This window comes from Bombina bombina, chromosome 4, assembly GCF_027579735.1.
Source record: "Bombina bombina isolate aBomBom1 chromosome 4, aBomBom1.pri, whole genome shotgun sequence".
Lineage (NCBI taxonomy): Eukaryota > Metazoa > Chordata > Amphibia > Anura > Bombinatoridae > Bombina > Bombina bombina.
In genome coordinates, this window is record NC_069502.1 from 72,181,523 (window position 1) to 72,200,837 (window position 19,315).

The 19,315-nt window shown below is 41.0% G+C and overlaps 1 protein-coding gene across 1 annotated transcript in view; it reads right to left on the reverse strand.

Moving 5' to 3' along the window:
• Positions 1-7,482, reverse strand: part of EPHX2 (epoxide hydrolase 2) — a 422,238-nt gene extending 414,756 nt beyond the window's left edge. Inside the window, exon 1 of the mRNA XM_053709506.1 lies at positions 7,121-7,482. Coding sequence (XP_053565481.1) covers positions 7,121-7,224 — 104 coding nt within the window. The 5' untranslated portion in view covers positions 7,225-7,482. The remainder of the gene's footprint in view (positions 1-7,120) is intronic.
• Between the last annotated feature and the right edge of the window lie 11,833 nt (positions 7,483-19,315).

Consider the following 19,315-nt stretch of genomic DNA (forward strand, 5'->3'; position numbering starts at 1 on the left):
GTGGCGGTGATCCCACAAGGTCCTAAGCAGCGGCATTAAGCTTTGTGAGACAAATGAGCGCACAATCTTGAGCAAGATGGGCTGTAACACTTCTTATTGCTACTCACACTTGTTATTTCAAATCTTTATATTGGTTAGATATAGTAATGGTTCTGCATATATATGTTGCTACTATTCCACTCCTTTTCTTGGTGTGCTAGTTAATTGTTCCTCACTACATAGGTCACACTTATATATGTAAAGATATGACAGATATTCCTTAAGCTCCCTAATCAAATCAAACCTAATGGCAGATATAATATATGTAATTACCTTTGTCCTATGGCTCAAATAACTATGCGGTCAATGAATCTTATATAACTAGAAGGGTAATCTTTATTATAGGTTACACAACAGTGACTTTCGAGGTGAGTGGTTATTCTCTCCTGTAACTGAGTCGGGGAAGCCATGTAACATACATTCATAGTTGTAAACTTCTTATCTGGTGGGAGGAGCTGCCAGCGGCCGTGGTTATGCCCTGTACACTGTTTTGTTTAAAGATGTGTTGCTTATGCAATGTTGGCTTCCCTAAAATGTGTGTATTACTAACCCTCCTAACTACTGAATATATCTATGGTTGTGTAAATATGTCATATGACCCTGAGAACAAGTTTTTCTATCTACACTCCCACCCCTATATCCCTTCTAACACTCTAACATTTGCGAGTCGTTCAATAGATAGCACCAATGGACTGGGAAGGATATATTTCCCGCAACAGTCAAGTATATTCCCCTCCAAGGTAACCCACAATCTGTGTAGGCAATTTCCTATGGAGATATTTCCTATGGAGATATGCCCTTAACCGTATGCAGCCTACCATGTTTTAATGACCACCACCCCCCCCCATATAACATGCTTCCTTGATGAGGAAGACTAACTACGCAGCTTATCTAATCTATGCCGCACCCCTTAAGATTTTTCTAACAGTAACTCTTCGCCTACAACAGTCTACTAACATTGCTTACTCCTACTTATAAGTTGAGTTTAACATTATGCATCTAATAATCCATTTTTGCTATCATTCAAAGTACCATTTGTTAAGTTATTCTAAACCAGCAGGTCCAAACAGTGACCATTCATATTGCTAATTTCAGCTCATGTAAAATAGAAAAAGAGGTTAAATATGATTATTCCTATTGAGAATTTTGTCTTCTATGTATACCGAAATTGTCACATTGAAATGTATGTTTATGTTTGTCTTACTGACATGTCTTATATAAGTTGTAATGTTTTCGCACAACCTCAATAAAAATTAAAATACAAAAAAAAAAAAAAAAGTTTATTAATATAACTGTTATTTATGCAAAACTGGGGAATGGGTAATAATGGTATTGTCTATCTTTTTAAACAATAAGAATTCTGGAGTAGACTGTCCCTTTAACCAAAATACAGAAAAAGTTTACTCATACTTTATCAAAACTTGTGGGGATACCCAATAAATTTTAAGGGGTCCCAACCCCATATTAAGAAGTGCTGTTATACATATACAGTATATGGCAAACACATTTTGGAGGGAGTGGGGATCAGAGCAGTCTGGACTCTGGATTCTCCTCCCCCCCTCCCTTTGTGGGGTGCACGGACACAACCATATATCATTTCTACCTTATTGCCATGCAAACAAGTCCCCCATGATCAGCAACCTCCTCCCCCTTCTGAATCTCCTACTTGAGGGGGAAAGCTACAGGTATAATAGCCACACTCATGAAGGTTTAAATACATTTTAATAAAGGATACCAAGAGATAGATGTAAATTACTGAAAATAAAACGGTTTAATCATTACATATCAAAGTGGTTGTCTGTGCAGCAGCATATTGCATGGTCAGCACTCTACAGTAAAAGGAATGTATCTCCCAGCGCTAAGCGTGATTATCACACATTAGGCACTCCTTCGGCTTTTTTACACAGCACTCTACAGTACCAACATGTAACACTTTGGTAATCTATTGCTTTAGAAAAATAAACAGTTGTGACTGGGTGGTGTATTAAACAGCGTTATATGGCAACCGACTGCAATATTGTCTCTCATACATGAATAGCGCTAGGCATAGGAGAGGAATGTGGGACAAAGGTCCTGATGATGTTAAACTCGTGAGATTATCTAGGAAATCTTGTACTGTGAGCCCCCTCAAATCATTTGTAAAAAGCAATGTTTGGCTACAGAGCTGTTTAAAGGGACAGTATACACTCATTTTCATATAACTGCATGTAATAGACACTACTATAAAGAATAATATGCACAGATACTGATCTAAAAATCCAGTATAAAACCGTTTAAAAACTTACCTAGAAGCTCTCAGTTTAGCACTGTTAAAAAGGTAGCTGGAACACCCACTGCAAGTGGGAAATAGCAGGCACCCCCCCCCTTTCTTTGTAAATGAAAAGACCCTTTACACAAACAGGAGAAAGCTATAGTAGGTATACGTAGGTATTCTCCTAAAACTTTAGGGCTTGTTTAGGAGTCTGAAAGTCAAAGGAATGTTATTTAAAAATAAGCAAAATTCTACATTTTAAAAAAAAAACTGTATGGGCTATATAAATGGATAGTCTAAAAAACATTTATGCAATGAAAAATCTAGTGTATAATGTCCCTTTAACTCGCTATGCAGAGTTCTGGTGGTCTCCAGCAACTAACCACATTTAAAAAAACAAGTGTAAATACAAAAGATGTACAAAACTGTGAGAGCAGTCATATGAAGTTCCTGATTGTCACCCTTGAGCAGGACACACCTACTGAGCCATTGTGCTTTAGCTATGTGTTAAAGGGCCGTAACAGTTGAAAAATGACATGCTCTGATCTGTTAGATTACTGGTTTCCTAACCTGTCCTCAGACCTCCCTAACAGGCCAGATTGTGAGGATATCTGTACTAGAGCACAGGTGAAACAATCAGCTGATTAGTAAACAGTTATTTTACCTGCTCTCACCAAAGGTAATCCTGAAAATCTGGCCTGTTTGGGAGGGCTGAGGACAGGTTTGAAAACCAGTGTGTTGTAATGTAGTTTTACGATTATCGACCCTGCTCTACTGTGTTAAACACACAATAGAGCAGGGTCTCACACCTGTGAAGGTCTCTGGGTCTAGGTCTGAGGTGGCAAACAAGTTTTGACTGTATGCCCACATTGCTGATAATCTATGTATATGACACACATGAATTAGTAAGATTGTCAACATAGAAGTTGGGCAAATAATTATGCATCTATATAGCACTTCACTCTCCCTTTATTATTTTAGGTACCATCAAAATCTGAAGATGTAGTGAGGTAGTGTATTTAAAATTTAACCTTTATTGGTTTATATTAAAATTGCAAAACAAACACAACATAACATTTAAAAGGCACAATAAAATTTAGACCAGTAGAACAATTTCTCTGCGTGGCACACTGTGCCTTGCAGATAGGAGGCAGAAAGCATTATATGTGACACAATGTGCCTTGCAGATAGGGGGCAGAAAGCATTATATGTGACACAATGTGCCTTGCAGATAGGGGGCAGAAAGCATTATATGTGACACAATGTGCCTTGCAGATAGGGGGCAGAAAGCATTATATGTGACACAATGTGCCTTGCAGATAGGAGGCAGAAAGCATTATATGTGACACAATGTGCCTTGCAGATAGGGGGCAGAAAGCATTATATGTGACACAATGTGTCTTGCAGATAGGGGGCAGAAAGCATTATATGTGACACACTGTGCCTTACAGATAGGGGGCAGAAAGCATTATATGTGACACAATGTGCCTTGCAGATAGGGGGCAGAAAGCATTATATGTGACACAATGTGCCTTGCAGATAGGGGGCAAAAAGCATTATATATGACACAATGTGCCTTGCAGATAGGAGGCAGAAAGCATTATATGGGACACAATGTGCCTTGCAGATAAGGGGCAGAAAGCATTATATGTGACAATGTGCCTTACAGATAGGGGGCAGAAAGCATTATATGTGACACAATGTGCCTTGCAGATAGGAGGCAGAAAGCATTATATGTGACACAATGTGCCTTGCAGATAAGGGACAGAAAGCATTATATGTGACACAATGTGCCTTGCAGATAGGGGGCAGAAAGCATTATATGTGACACACTGTGCCTTACAGATAGGGGGCAGAAAGCATTATATGTGACACAATGTGCCTTGCAGATAGGGGGCAGAAAGCATTATATGTGACACAATGTGCCTTGCAGATAAGGGGCAGAAAGCATTATATGTGACACAATGTGCCTTGCAGATAAGGGGCAGAAAGCATTATATGTGACACAATGTGCCTTGCAGATAGGAGGCAGAAAGCATTATATGTGACACAATGTGCCTTGCAGATAGGAGGCAGAAAGCATTATATGTGACACAATGTGCCTTGCAGATAGGGGGCAGAAAGCATTATATGTGACACAATGTGCCTTGCAGATAGGGGGCAGAAAGCATTATATGTGACACAATGTGCCTTGCAGATAGGGGGCAGAAAGCATTATATGTGACACAATGTGCCTTGCAGATAGGGGGCAGAAAGCATTATATGTGACACAATGTGCCTTGCAGATAAGGGGCAGAAAGCATTATATGTGACACAATGTGCCTTGCAGATAAGGGGCAGAAAGCATTATATGTGACACAATGTGCCTTGCAGATAGGAGGCAGAAAGCATTATATGTGACACACTGTGCCTTGCAGATAGGAGGCATAAAGCATTATATGTGACACAATGTGCCTTGCAGATAGGAGGCAGAAAGCATTATATGTGACACAATGTGCCTTGCAGATAGGGGCATTAAGCATTATATGTGACACACTGTGCCTTACAGATAGGGGGCAGAAAGCATTATATGTGACACACTGTGCCTTACAGATAGGGGGCATTAAGCATTATATGTGACACACTGTGCCTTACAGATAGGGGGCATTAAGCATTATATGTGACACACTGTGCCTTACAGATAGGGGGCATTAAGCATTATATGTGACACACTGTGCCTTGCAGATAGGGGGCAGAAAGCATTATATGTGACACACTGTGCCTTGCAGATAAGGGGCAGAAAGCATTATATGTGACACACTGTGCCTTACAGATAGGGGGCAGAAAGCATTATATGTGACACACTGTGCCTTACAGATAGGGGGCATTAAGCATTATATGTGACACAATGTGCCTTGCAGATAGGGGGCATTAAGCATTATATGTGACACACTGTGCCTTGCAGATAGGGGGCAGAAAGCATTATATGTGACACACTGTGCCTTGCAGATAAGGGGCAGAAAGCATTATATGTGACACACTGTGCCTTGCAGATAGGGGGCAGAAAGCATTATATGTGACACAATGTGCCTTGCAGATAGGAGGCAGAAAGCATTATATGTGGCACAATGTGCCTTGCAGATAAGGGGCAGAAAGCATTATATGTGACACACTGTGCCTTGCAGATAGGAGGCAGAAAGCATTATATGTGGCACAATGTGCCTTGCAGATAGGGGGCAGAAAGCATTATATGTGGCACAATGTGCCTTGCAGATAGGGGGCAGAAAGCATTATATGTGACACAATGTGCCTTGCAGATAAGGGGCAGAAAGCATTATATGTGACACAATGTGCCTTGCAGATAGGGGGCAGAAAGCATTATATGTGACACAATGTGCCTTACAGATAGGAGGCAGAAAGCATTATATGTGACACAATGTGCCTTGCAGATAAGGGGCAGAAAGCATTATATGTGACACAATGTGCCTTGCAGATAGGAGGCAGAAAGCATTATATGTGACACACTGTGCCTTGCAGATAGGAGGCAGAAAGCATATGTGACACAATGTGCCTCACAGATAGGAGGCAGAAAGCATTATATGTGACACAATGTGCCTTGCAGATAGGAGGCAGAAAGCATTATATGTGACACAATGTGCCTTGCAGATAAGGGGCAGAAAGCATTATATGTGACACACTGTGCCTTGCAGATAGGAGGCAGAAAGCATTATATGTGACACAATGTGCCTTGCAGATAGGAGGCAGAAAGCATTATATGTTACACAATGTGCCTTGCAGATAAGGGACAGAAAGCATTATATGTGACACAATGTGCCTTGCAGATAGGGGGCAGAAAGCATTATATGTGACACAATGTGCCTTGCAGATAAGGGGCAGAAAGCATTATATGTGACACAATGTGCCTTGCAGATAGGAGGCAGAAAGCATTATATATGACACAATGTGCTTGCAGATAGGAGGCAGAAAGCATTATATGTGACACACTGTGCCTTGCAGATAGGAGGCAGAAAGTATTATATGTGACACAATGTGCCTTGCAGATAAGGGACAGAAAGCATTATATGTGACACAATGTGCCTTGCAGATAGGGGCATTAAGCATTATATGTGACACACTGTGCCTTACAGATAGGGGGCATTAAGCATTATATGTGACACACTGTGCCTTGCAGATAGTGGGCATTAAGCATTATATGTGACACACTGTGCCTTGCAGATAGGGGCATTAAGCATTATATGTGACACACTGTGCCTTACAGATAGGGGGCATTAAGCATTATATGTGACACACTGTGCCTTGCAGATAAGGGGCATTAAGCATTATATGTGACACACTGTGCCTTGCAGATAGGGGGCATTAAGCATTATATGTGACACAATGTGCCTTGCAGATAGGGGGCATTAAGCATTATATGTGACACAATGTGCCTTACAGATAGGGGGCATTAAGCATTATATGTGACACACTGTGCCTTACAGATAGGGGGCATTAAGCATTATATGTGACACACTGTGCCTTACAGATAGGGGGCATTAAGCATTATATGTGACACACTGTGCCTTACAGATAGGGGGCATTAAGCATTATATGTGACACACTGTGCCTTACAGATAGGGGGCATTAAGCATTATATGTGACACACTGTGCCTTACAGATAGGGGGCAGAAAGCATTATATGTGACACACTGTGCCTTACAGATAGGGGGCAGAAAGCATTATATGTACATGTAAACTCTAGCAGTCTCACTACAGTAAGGTAACCACAGAATAACAAATACCCCTCCCCACACCGCTGACCATAACCCGCAGAGGTACACGCTAGTTCCCTACCTAGGGAGGTGCAAGGACTCCTCCAGGCGCTGGAAGGCGACTTGTGGCCCAGGCGATAACAACACCCCTCCCAAGTCAAAAAGCACGAAGCGTTTGGCCGCCATGCCCTTCACTATCTGTCCCAGTCCCCTGACAGGCAATTCATGTGACAGTGCAACACCACAAGACACAATCCCAGGTCAGTACAAACACACTCTGCCCTGGGGAGGTGACTAGAGTGTAACAGCCCGCCCCTTCCTAAACAGAGTTGCCTCTCGCTAGGTGCGCGCCTCTTTCTGAGCCTTCCTATACAGAGATGCCTCTCGCTGGGTGCGCGCCTCTTTCTGCCCCTGATGCCTCTCGCTGGGTGGGAACATTTTCTAGCTCCTTACTACACAGCCATGCTGCTGGTTGGGTGCGCGCCTCTTTCCGCCCCTTTCTACAGAGTCATGCCTCTTGTTGTGAATGTGTACGCGCACAAATAGCAGGTCATTGTGTATAAATGCTGTGCTCTTCTGCATAATGACCCTCCAGGCAAATGTATTTATTTAGTCATTAAATTGTGTGCGGTTGTGAAAACTATAACAAAACAAACGCATATATAGTGAGTTTGCAAATTATTCTGAAAACAAACTGACCTCAGGCTAATAATGCAATACCTTCACTATGGAGTATGCAGATTTAAAAAGATAGGTCAAAATGTAATTTTACATTGATACATTTGATTTCAGTTTGCCAAATAAATAGGAGATTGTCAATAATTTTCTTTTTGAAATTATCCACGAGAGTGCTCTTAGGTCTCAATTCTGAATATGACCTGATAAACTATTGGGATTAAATCTCTCTTCTCCTTATCCATTATGTATTTTATTCAGTCACTTTATTCTCTCATGAGATTTCATTACTATAACATCTTGCTAGGCATTAGATGGAGATGACTTTATGTGTTTATCTTACACCTTTATATTTTCCTAATTTCCTGTTAATAATATTACATTGGAATGGCACTTTTGTTTGTAGTAACAGAGATGATTTTCTAGTGGATGTTAAACCTTTGCCCACTTTATTAGCACATTTGTTGTTGGTCCTCTTGTTTCTACATTGTGCCATTTTCTCTTTAATTTTGGAAATATTGTTATATGCTAATGTAGCTGATTTAATAACCCTGTTGATCGTTATTCGAACCCCAGCTGTGTTTGTAAAAACTTGCTTGCTTATGTTATCTTTTCCATTCTATATATATGTATATATATATTTACATCCCTATGAGATGAACTTTATTACTTTGTAGAATAGGAGAGTGTTTAGATCTGTGAATTAATTACACTTGTGGTATTCGTAATGTATAGTAGGTGTGTAACCTTTTTACCCAATGGGTGTTTAGTACGCCCTTTTTAAGAAGGTGTGTCTAAATGCAATTTATCAGTTGTGAGTACGGCTCAACACCGAAACGCGTAAACTGTTGTTCTTGAATACCTATAGGTTGCCCTCCGTGGGATTTGAAGTCTTTTATCACAATAAAAGTGAAGTTTTATTCAGCATCGCTGCTTCGTCTTCTTCATTGGTACCATTATTTAAACACCACACTTTCTCAGGGAGTCAGCAGTGGCTTGTGTGACACAAATATTACGTATTCACAAAAGCAATACACACCTCCGCCAGCTCTCAGCGCAGACACAGTGCACTGGCGCACAGTTTGCTGAGTATATATGGCAAAAATCCAATGACAAGTTCCTCCTCTTATGTGGACTATTTTGGCCTGCCACAGAAAGTCATGGATATTAAAAAAAATATATTAAAAAAATACATTAAAAAAGCACACATTTTATGCCCTACTGCTTGTGATAATGTACATACCTGAAGGGGTACACAAAAACCCACCTGAAGTTAGACACTTTTCTCCAACATTGGTGTGTCCGGTCCACGGCGTCATCCTTACTTGTGGGATATTCTCTTCCCCAACAGGAAATGGCAAAGAGTCCCAGCAAAGCTGGTCACATGATCCCTCCTAGGCTCCGCCCACCCCAGTCATTCTCTTTGCCATTGCACAGGCAACATCTCCACGGAGATGGTTAAGAGTTTTTTGGTGTTTAAATGTAGTTTTATTCTTCTATCAAGTGTTTGTTATTTTAAAATAGTGCTGGTATGTACTATTTACTCTGAAACAGAAAAGGATGAAGATTTCTGTTTGTAAGAGGAAGATGATTTTAGCAGACAGTAACTAAAATTGATTGCTGTTTCCACACAGGACTGTTGAGATGAAGTAACTTCAGTTGGGGGAAACAGTTAGCAGACTTTTCTGCTTAAGGTATGACTAGCCATATTTCTAACAAGACCAAGTAATGCTGGAAGGCTGTCATTTCCCCTCATGGGGACCGGTAAGCCATTTTCTTAGTTAAACATAAAAGAATAAAGGGCTTCAAAAAGGGCTTATAAACTGGTAGACATTTTTCTGGGCTAAAACGATTGCTTTACTAGGCATATTATGCAGATTCTAACTAATAATTGGTATTATAATCTTGGGGAACGTTTAAAAAAAACGGCAGGCACTGTGTTGGACACCTTTTTCAGATGGGGGCTTTTCTAGTTGTAGACAGAGCCTCATTTTCGCGCCATTAATGCGCAGTTGTTTTTGGAGAGCAAGGCATGCAGATGCATGTGTCAGGAGCTAAGAATCACTGAAAAAGCTTATAGAAGGCGTCATTTGGTATCGTATTCCCCTCTGGGCTTGGTTGGGTCTCAGCAAAGCATTTAGCTGGGACTGTATAGGGGTTAAATGTAAAAACGGCTCCGGTTCCGTTAATTTAAGGGTTAAAGCTCTGAAATTTGGTGTGCAATACTTTTAATGCTTTAAGACACTGTGGTGAAATTTTGGTGAACAATTCCTTCATACTTTTTCACATATTCAGTAATAAAGTGTTTTCAGTTTGAAATTTAAAGTGACAGTAACGGTTTTATTTTAAAACGTTTTTTGTGCTTTGTTGACAAGTTTAAGCCTGTTTAACATGTCTGTACCATCAGTTAAGCTATGTTCTATATGTATGAAAGCCAATGTGTCTCCCCATTTAAATTTATGTGATAATTGTGCCATAGTGTCCAAACAAAGTAAGGACAGTAATGCCACAGATAATGATATTGCCCAAGATGATTCCTCAAATGAGGGGAGTAAACATGATACTACATCATCCCCTACTGTGTCTACACCAGTTATGCTCACACAGGAGGCCCCTAGTACATCTAGTGCGCCAATACTTATTACCATGCAACAATTAACGGCTGTAATGGATAACTCCATAGCGAATCTTTTATCCAAAATGCCTACTTATCAGAGAAAGCGCGATTGCTCTGTTTTAAACACTGAAGAGCAAGAGGACGCTGATGATAACTGTTCTGACATACCCTCACACCAATCTCAAGGGGCCATGAGGGAGGTTTTGTCTGATGGAGAAATTTCAGATTCAGGAAAAATTTCTCATCAAGCTGAACCTGATGTTGTGACGTTTAAATTTAAATTAGAACATCTCCGCGCACTGCTTAAGGAGGTGTTATCTACTCTGGATGATTATGACAATTTGGTCATTCCAGAGAAATTATGTAAGATGGACAAGTTCCTAGAGGTTCCGGTGCCCCCGACGCTTTTCCTATACCCAAGCGGGTGGCGGACATAGTAAATAAAGAGTGGGAAAGGCCCGGCATACCTTTTGTTCCCCCCCCCTATATTTAAGAAATTATTTCCTATAGTCGACCCCAGAAAGGACTTATGGCAGACAGTTCCCAAGGTCGAGGGGGCGGTTTCTACTCTAAACAAACGCACTACTATTTCTATCGAAGATAGTTGTGCTTTCAAAGATCCTATGGATAAGAAATTAGAGGGTTTGCTTAAAAAGATTTTTGTACAGCAAGGTTACCTTCTACAACCAATTTCATGCATTGTACCTGTCACTACGGCAGCGTGTTTCTGGTTTGAGGAACTAGAAAAATCGCTCAGTAAAGAATCTTCGTATGAGGAGGTTATGGACAGAGTTCAAGCACTTAAATTGGCTAACTCTTTTGTTTTAGATGCCGCTTTGCAATTAGCTAGATTAGCGGCGAAAAATTCAGGGTTTGCTATCGTGGCGCGCAGAGCGCTTTGGCTAAAGTCTTGGTCAGCGGATGTGTCTTCCAAGACAAAATTGCTTAACATTCCTTTCAAAGGTAAAACATTATTTGGACCTGATTTGAAAGAGATTATTTCAGACATCACTGGGGGAAAGGGCCACGCCCTCCCACAAGATAGGTCTTTTAAGGCTAAAAATAAGCCTAATTTTCGTCCCTTTCGCAGAAACGGACCAGTCTCTAATTCTGTATCCTCTAAGCAAGAGGGTATTACTTCACAACCCAAACCAGCCTGGAAACCAATGCAAGGCTGGAACAAGGGTAAGCAGGCCAAGAAGCCTACCACTGCTACCAAAACAGCATGAAGGGATAGCCCCCGATCCGGGACCGGATCTAGTGGGGGGCAGACTTTCTCTCTTTGCTCAGGCTTGGGCAAGAGATGTTCAGGATCCTTGGGCGCTAGAAATAGTTTCTCAAGGTTATCTCCTGGAATTCAAGGAACTACCCCCAAGGGGAAGGTTCCACAGGTCTCAATTATCTTCAAACCAAATAAAGAGACAGGCATTCTTACATTGTGTAGAAGACCTGTTGAAGATGGGAGTGATACATCCAGTTCCAATAAGAGAACAAGGAATGGGATTTTATTCCAATCTGTTTATAGTTCCCAAAAAAGAGGGAACATTCAGACCAATTTTGGATCTAAAGATCCTAAACAAATTTCTCAGGGTACCATCGTTCAAAATGGAAACTATTCGAACGATCCTACCTACTATCCAGGAAAATCAATTTATGACTACCGTGGATTTAAAGGATGCGTACCTACATATTCCTATCCACAAGGAACATCATCAGTTCCTAAGGTTCGCTTTTCTGGACAAGCATTACCAGTTTGTGGCACTTCCATTCGGATTAGCCACTGCTCCAAGGATTTTCACAAAGGTACTAGGGTCCCTTCTAGCGGTTCTAAGACCAAGGGGCATTGCAGTAGTACCTTACTTGGACGACATCCTGATTCAAGCGTTGTCCCTGTCAAAAGCAAAGGCTCATACGGACATCGTCCTAGCCTTTCTCAGATCTCACGGATGGAAGGTGAACAGAGAAAAAAGTTCTCTGTCCCCGTCAACAAGAGTTCCCTTCTTGGGAACAATAATAGATTCCTTAGAAATGAGGATTTTTCTGACAGAGGTCAGAAAATCAAAACTTCTAAGCTCTTGTCAAGTACTTCATTCTGTTCATCGTCCTTCCATAGCGCAGTGCATGGAAGTAATAGGATTGATGGTTGCAACAATGGACATAGTTCCTTTTGCACGAATTCATCTAAGACCATTACAACTGTGCATGCTCAGACAGTGGAATGGGGATTATACAGACTTGTCTCCGACGATTCAAGTAGATCAGAAGACCAGAGATTCACTCCGTTGGTGGCTGACCCTGGACAATCTGTCACAGGGAATGAGCTTCCGCAGACCAGAGTGCGTCATTGTCACGACCGACGCCAGCCTAGTGGGCTGGGGCGCGGTCTGGGAATCCCTGAAAGCTCAGGGTCTATGGTCTCGGGTAGAGTCTCTTCTCCCGATAAACATTCTGGAACTGAGAGCGATATTCAATGCTCTCAGAGCTTGGCCTCTACTAGCAAAGGCCAAATTCATAAGGTTTCAGTCAGACAACATGACGACCGTTGCATATATCAATCATCAGGGGGGAACAAGGAGTTCCCTGGCGATGAAAGAAGTGACCAAGATAATTCAATGGGCGGAGGATCACTCCTGCCACTTGTCTGCGATCCACATCCCAGGAGTGGAAAATTGGGAAGTGGATTTTCTGAGTCGTCAGACATTCCATCCGGGGGAGTGGGAACTCCATCCGGAAATCTTTGCCCAAATAACTCAATTATGGGGCATTCCAGACATGGATCTGATGGCGTCTCGTCAGAACTTCAAGGTTCCTTGCTACGGGTCCAGATCCAGGGATCCCAAGGCGACTCTAGTAGATGCACTAGTAGCACCTTGGACCTTCAACCTAGCTTATGTATTCCCACCGTTTCCTCTCATCCCCAGGCTGGTAGCCAGGATCAATCAGGAGAGGGCCTCGGTGATCTTGATAGCTCCTGCGTGGCCACGCAGGACTTGGTATGCAGACCTGGTGAATATGTCATCGGCTCCACCATGGAAGCTACCTTTGAGACAGGACCTTCTTGTTCAGGGTCCATTCGAACATCCGAATCTGGTTTCCCTCCAACTGACGGCTTGGAGATTGAACGCTTGATTCTATCAAAGCGTGGGTTTTCAGATTCTGTAATAGATACTCTGATTCAGGCTAGAAAGCCTGTAACTATAAAAATTTACCATAAAATATGGAAAAAATATATCTGTTGGTGTGAATCTAAAGGATTCCCATGGAACAAGATAAAAATTCCTAAGATTCTATCCTTTCTACAAGAAGGTTTGGAGAAAGGATTATCTGCAAGTTCTCTGAAGGGACAGATCTCTGCTTTATCTGTTTTACTTCACAAAAGACTGGCAGCTGTGCCAGATGTTCAAGCATTTGTTCAGGCTCTGGTTAGGATCAAGCCTGTTTACAGACCTTTGACTCCTCCCTGGAGTCTAAATCTAGTTCTTTCAGTTCTTCAAGGGGTTCCGTTTGAACCTTTACATTCCGTAGATATTAAGTTACTATCTTGGAAAGTTTTGTTTTTGGTTGCAATCTCTTCTGCTAGAAGAGTTTCAGAGTTATCTGCTCTGCAGTGTTCTCCTCCTTATCTGGTGTTCCATGCAGATAAGGTGGTTTTGCGTACTAAGCCTGGTTTTCTTCCTAAAGTTGTTTCTAACAAAAATATTAACCAGGAGTTAGTTGTACCTTCTTTGTGTCCGAATCCAGTTTCAAAGAAGGAGCGTTTGTTACACAATTTGGACGTTGTCCGTGCTCTAAAATTCTATTTAGAGGCTACTAAAGATTTCAGACAAACATCATCCTTGTTTGTTGTTTATTCTGGTAAAAGGAGAGGTCAAAAAGCGACTTCCACCTCTCTTTCCTTTTGGCTTAAAAGCATTATCCGTTTGGCTTATGAGACTGCCGGACGGCAGCCTCCTGAAAGAATCACAGCTCACTCCACTAGGGCTGTGGCTTCCACATGGGCCTTCAAGAACGAGGCTTCTGTTGACCAGATATGTAAGGCAGCGACTTGGTCTTCACTGCACACTTTTGCCAAATTTTACAAATTTGATACTTTTGCTTCTTCGGAGGCTATTTTTGGGAGAAAGGTTTTGCAAGCTGTGGTGCCTTCCGTTTAGGTGACCTGATTTGCTCCCTCCCTTCATCTGTGTCCTAAAGCTTTGGTATTGGTTCCCACAAGTAAGGATGACGCCGTGGACCGGACACACCAATGTTGGAGAAAACAGAATTTATGCTTACCTGATAAATTACTTTCTCCAACGGTGTGTCTGGTCCACGGCCCGCCCTGGTTTTTTTAATCAGGTCTGATGAATTATTTTGTCTAACTACAGTCACCACGGTATCATATGATTTCTCCTATATATATTTCCTCCTGTCCGTCGGTCGAATGACTGGGGTGGGCGGAGCCTAGGAGGGATCATGTGACCAGCTTTGCTGGGACTCTTTGCCATTTCCTGTTGGGGAAGAGAATATCCCACAAGTAAGGATGACGCCGTGGACCGGACACACCGTTGGAGAAAGTAATTTATCAGGTAAGCATAAATTCTGTTTTTCGTTATTCATTATTCAAAATCTAATGGGGATTTCCATGTGAAATAAAAACAAAGAAAAAAATATAAAAATAAGCTTTATGTCATGTAATGACTGCTACCCAAGTATACCCCAGACAAAGCAGAATCCAATTAAACCAAAGTTAAGACCCTAACTTGGGGATAGGAGCCCTTAAAAGCCCCCTAAATGCACTGTCCCATCCACTCTCATAGGTGATAATCAAATGCACACATCATATAAACATCTGCCCTATAAAAACTAGGCTTTGTGTCACTTAGTGACTATTATCAAAGTCAACCCCAGAGAGAGGACCCTAACTTGGGGATAGGACCCTGCAAGAGTCCCCTAAATGCACTGCCCCTATCCACTCTCATAGGTGATACATCATATAAGCAATTGCCCTATAAAAACTAGGCGTTGTGTAACTTAGTGACTATTATCCAAATAAACCCCAGAGAGAGCAGAATATAATGACACCAAAGTTAAGACCCTAACTTGGGGATAGGACCCCTCAAAAGCCCCCTAAATGCACTGTCCCATCCACTTTCTTAGGCGATAATGCAAATGCACACATCATATAAACATCTGCCCTTTAAAAACTAGGCTTTTTGTCACTTAGTCACTACTATTCAAGTAAACTCCAGACTGAGCAGATTCCAATGACACCAAAGTAAAGACCCTAACTTAGGGATATCACCCCTCAATAGCCCCCTGAATTCACTGCCCTATCTATTTGAATAGATTAAAATGCAAATACATACATCATATAAACACCTGCCCTATAAAAGCTAGGCTTTGTGTAACTTAGTGACTACTACCCAATCATACCCCAGTCTGAGAAGAATCCAATGACACCGAAGTTAAGACCCTAACTTGGAGATAGGACACCTCAAAAGCCTCCTGAATGCACTGCCCCTATTCACTCTCATAGGTGATAATGCAAATGCACACATCTTATATAACATCTGCCCTACAAAAACTAGGCTTTGTCTCACTTAGTGACTATTATCCAAGTAAACTCCAGAGAGAGCAGAATCCATTGACAAAAAGTTAGGACTTGAACTTGGGGATAGGATCCCACAAGAGCCCCCTAAATGCACTGCCCCTATTTACTCTCATAGGTGATAATGCAAATGAAGACATCAAATAAAAATGTACCCTATAAAAACTAGGTTTTGTGTCACTTAATGACTACTATCCAAGTAAATCCCAGAAAGAGCAGATTTGAATGACCCCAAAGTTAAGACTGTAACTTGGGGACAAGACCCTGTAAGAGCCCCCTAAATGCATTGTCCCTATCCAATCTAACAGGTGATAATGGCAAACACATCCATTGTATAAACATCTGACCTATAAAAACTAGGCTTTGTGTCACTTAGTGACTACTACCCAAGTATACCCCAGACTGAGCATAATCAAATTACACCAAAGTTAAGACCCTAACTTGGGGATAGGATCCCTCAAAAGCCCCCTAAATGCACTGCTACTTTCCACTCTCATAGGTAATAATGCAAAAGCACACATCATATAAACATCTGCCTTATAAAAACTAGGCTTTGTGTCACTTCCCGCAAGAGCCCCCTAAATGCACTGCCCCTATTCACTCTCATAGCTTATAATGGCATAACATACATCATATAAACATCTGCCCTATAAAAACTAGGATTTGTGTCACTTAGTCACTACTACTCAAGTAAACCCCCAGACTGACCAAATCCAATATCAAAGTAAAAACCCTAAAAAAGTAAAGTCTCTAACTTGGGGATAGGACCCCGGAAGAGCCCACTGAATGCACTGCCTCTATCTGTAAAGATCTCCTTTTATAGAACGTATAGAACTCATGAATGCACCATTGTTCAACTTCAAGAACTTTTTATTAACTGAAGATAACACACCCATTTCACTGTTATACCTCATGCTTGTCCCTAGTGTTAGAATTTATGACCTGCAACAAATATAAACAGCAACAACTGGAACAAACCATTATGATATATTCGTTACATCTCCCGTCTTAAAAAATAAAATAAAAAATAAAACAATATATATTAGATATAAAGAAATATACATTTAAAAAAAAACAAACACAAAAAAAAAAACAGTTATGTAGTGTCATAATCTTCCCAATACTTTGGCTTAATTCTCCGTCCATATCTTGAGAATCTACTGGGTGGCTCAACTTGTGCTCTTTCTGTTGTGCTAGGAAGAATCATATTGGATCTGTGATCAGAGAGTTGTGCGGTTGGTGTTGTACTCAGTAATTGTCCGTCCTGTATGTCCACATGTGAAGCATCAGTTGAACTTAGAGTCTCATTTATATCACTATGTGACATCCTTGGTTGTACATAAAGCTCTGCATCTGGAATATTTGTAACTCCTGTATTTGTATCTCTGTTATGATGCAGATGTACTCTGTTGCGCCGGTAATCTTTGCCACTCTCGGTGCGGACAATGTACGAGCGTGGTACACTTGTTACTTTGGTTACCACTGCAGGTTTCCACCTTCCTTCTAAATTTTGCATCCTTACCCTATCGCCAAGCTCACAAGGTTTTAGAAATTTAGACCCACGATCATAGTATTGTTTCTGCCTGTTTTTTAATGATTCCACTCGCTGTTTAACCATTGCAGGATTCTGTACTTTGGAGGCAAGTTGTGTAGGTGTTGAAGGCAAAACTGATTTCAAACGTCTGCTTACTAGTAATTGTGAAGGTGATGCAATTCCATCTATTGGGGTGTTATGGTAGTTTAGAATACACAGGTATGGATCTTGATTAGTTTGGGCTGCTTTTTCCAAAATGTTCTTTGCAATTTGTACATATTTTTCAGCTAAGCCATTTGACTGTGGGTAATGTGGGCCGGACAATGTGTGTTTGAAACCCCATTGTTTTGCAAAGTTTGCGAATTCCATTGAGGAGTACTGAGGACCATTATCTGATATTAACTCATCACATATGCCATGTCTTGCCAATAATTTTTGACATTTATCTTGCCAATGATTTAATGACATTTATCACTGCACTAGACTTAGTGTCTGTTGGTTGAACTATTTCAAAGTAACGACTGTAGTAGTCTACCATTATAAGATAGTTGTTATGGTTCCATGTAAATAGGTCTGATGCAATGATTTGCCAAGCTCTCTCTGGCTGTACTCTTGTTACCATTGGCTCCTTTTGGTTTGCTCTTTGATTTTCTTGACATGTTGCACAATTATTGACCATGTCTTCAATCTGTGAATTCATTCCAGGCTAATATAAGAGATCCCTAGCATGTCTTTTACACAAGGCTATTCCAAAATTCCCTATGTGCAGTTTCTCTCCCCTTTAAAAATAATCCCATCAATTATTGACAGTTCTTTTCTTACATTCCAGTAAGGTTTTACGTCAACATTCACTTTGGCTTTTGAGTTTGGCCATCCTTGCCTTATTATTGTGATCAAATTGGCCATAGTTGCATCCCTTTCTGCTGCTAGCTGTATTTCTTTAAGTTTCTCATCAGTAGCAGGTAATTGTGAAAGTACAGAGTGCACATGCTCTTCCAAGTCCCTTTCCTCTCTTTCGTCTTGTCCAGGCTTAAATGTCCTTGAAAGCATATCAGCTACTGGAATTCTTTTGCCAGGTACATATACTACATGCATATCATATTTTTGTATTCTTAGGATCATTCTTTGCAGCCTTGGTGGAGCGGACACAAGTGGTTTTTCCATGATGCTCATAAGTGGTTTATGATCAGTCTCAACTGTGACTTTCTGCCCATAGATGTATTGATGAAACTTTTCACAACCAATTACAATGGCCAACATTTCTTTTTCTATGTGGGCATAGTTGCGTTGCGTAGGAGTCATTGATTTGGAAGCATATGCAACAGGACTGCCTTCCTGCTTTAACACTGCTCCTAAACCGAACTGAGAGGCATCAACCTGTATTGTTACCTCCTTTTTGGGGTCAAAATATTGTAATCCAGTTTCCGATGAACGCACAATAAGACCTTTGACATCTTTAAAAACATTATTTATTGAGTCATTCCAGCTCCATAGTGCATCCTTTTGAAGTAGTTCTCTTAGTGGAGCTGTAACTTCTGCTAGTACGGGAACAAACCTTGACAGATAATTAAACATACCCAGAATGGTTTCTAATTCCTTCTTAGAGGTAGGAGGATCCAGATGTTGTATTGTTGCTATTTTCTCTGGGTCTGCTTTTAGCCTATCCTGTGACAGAATATGACCAAAATATTTAACTTGGGTAACACCGATTTGCATTTTACCTGGCTTTAACTTCATGTTTCTCTCTCTACACCTTTCCAATAGTGCACACAGATTTTGATCATGTTCTTTCCGTGTAGATCCATATACCAGAAGATCATCTATGATTACATCTACACCATGAAGGCCTTCAATGGTTTCA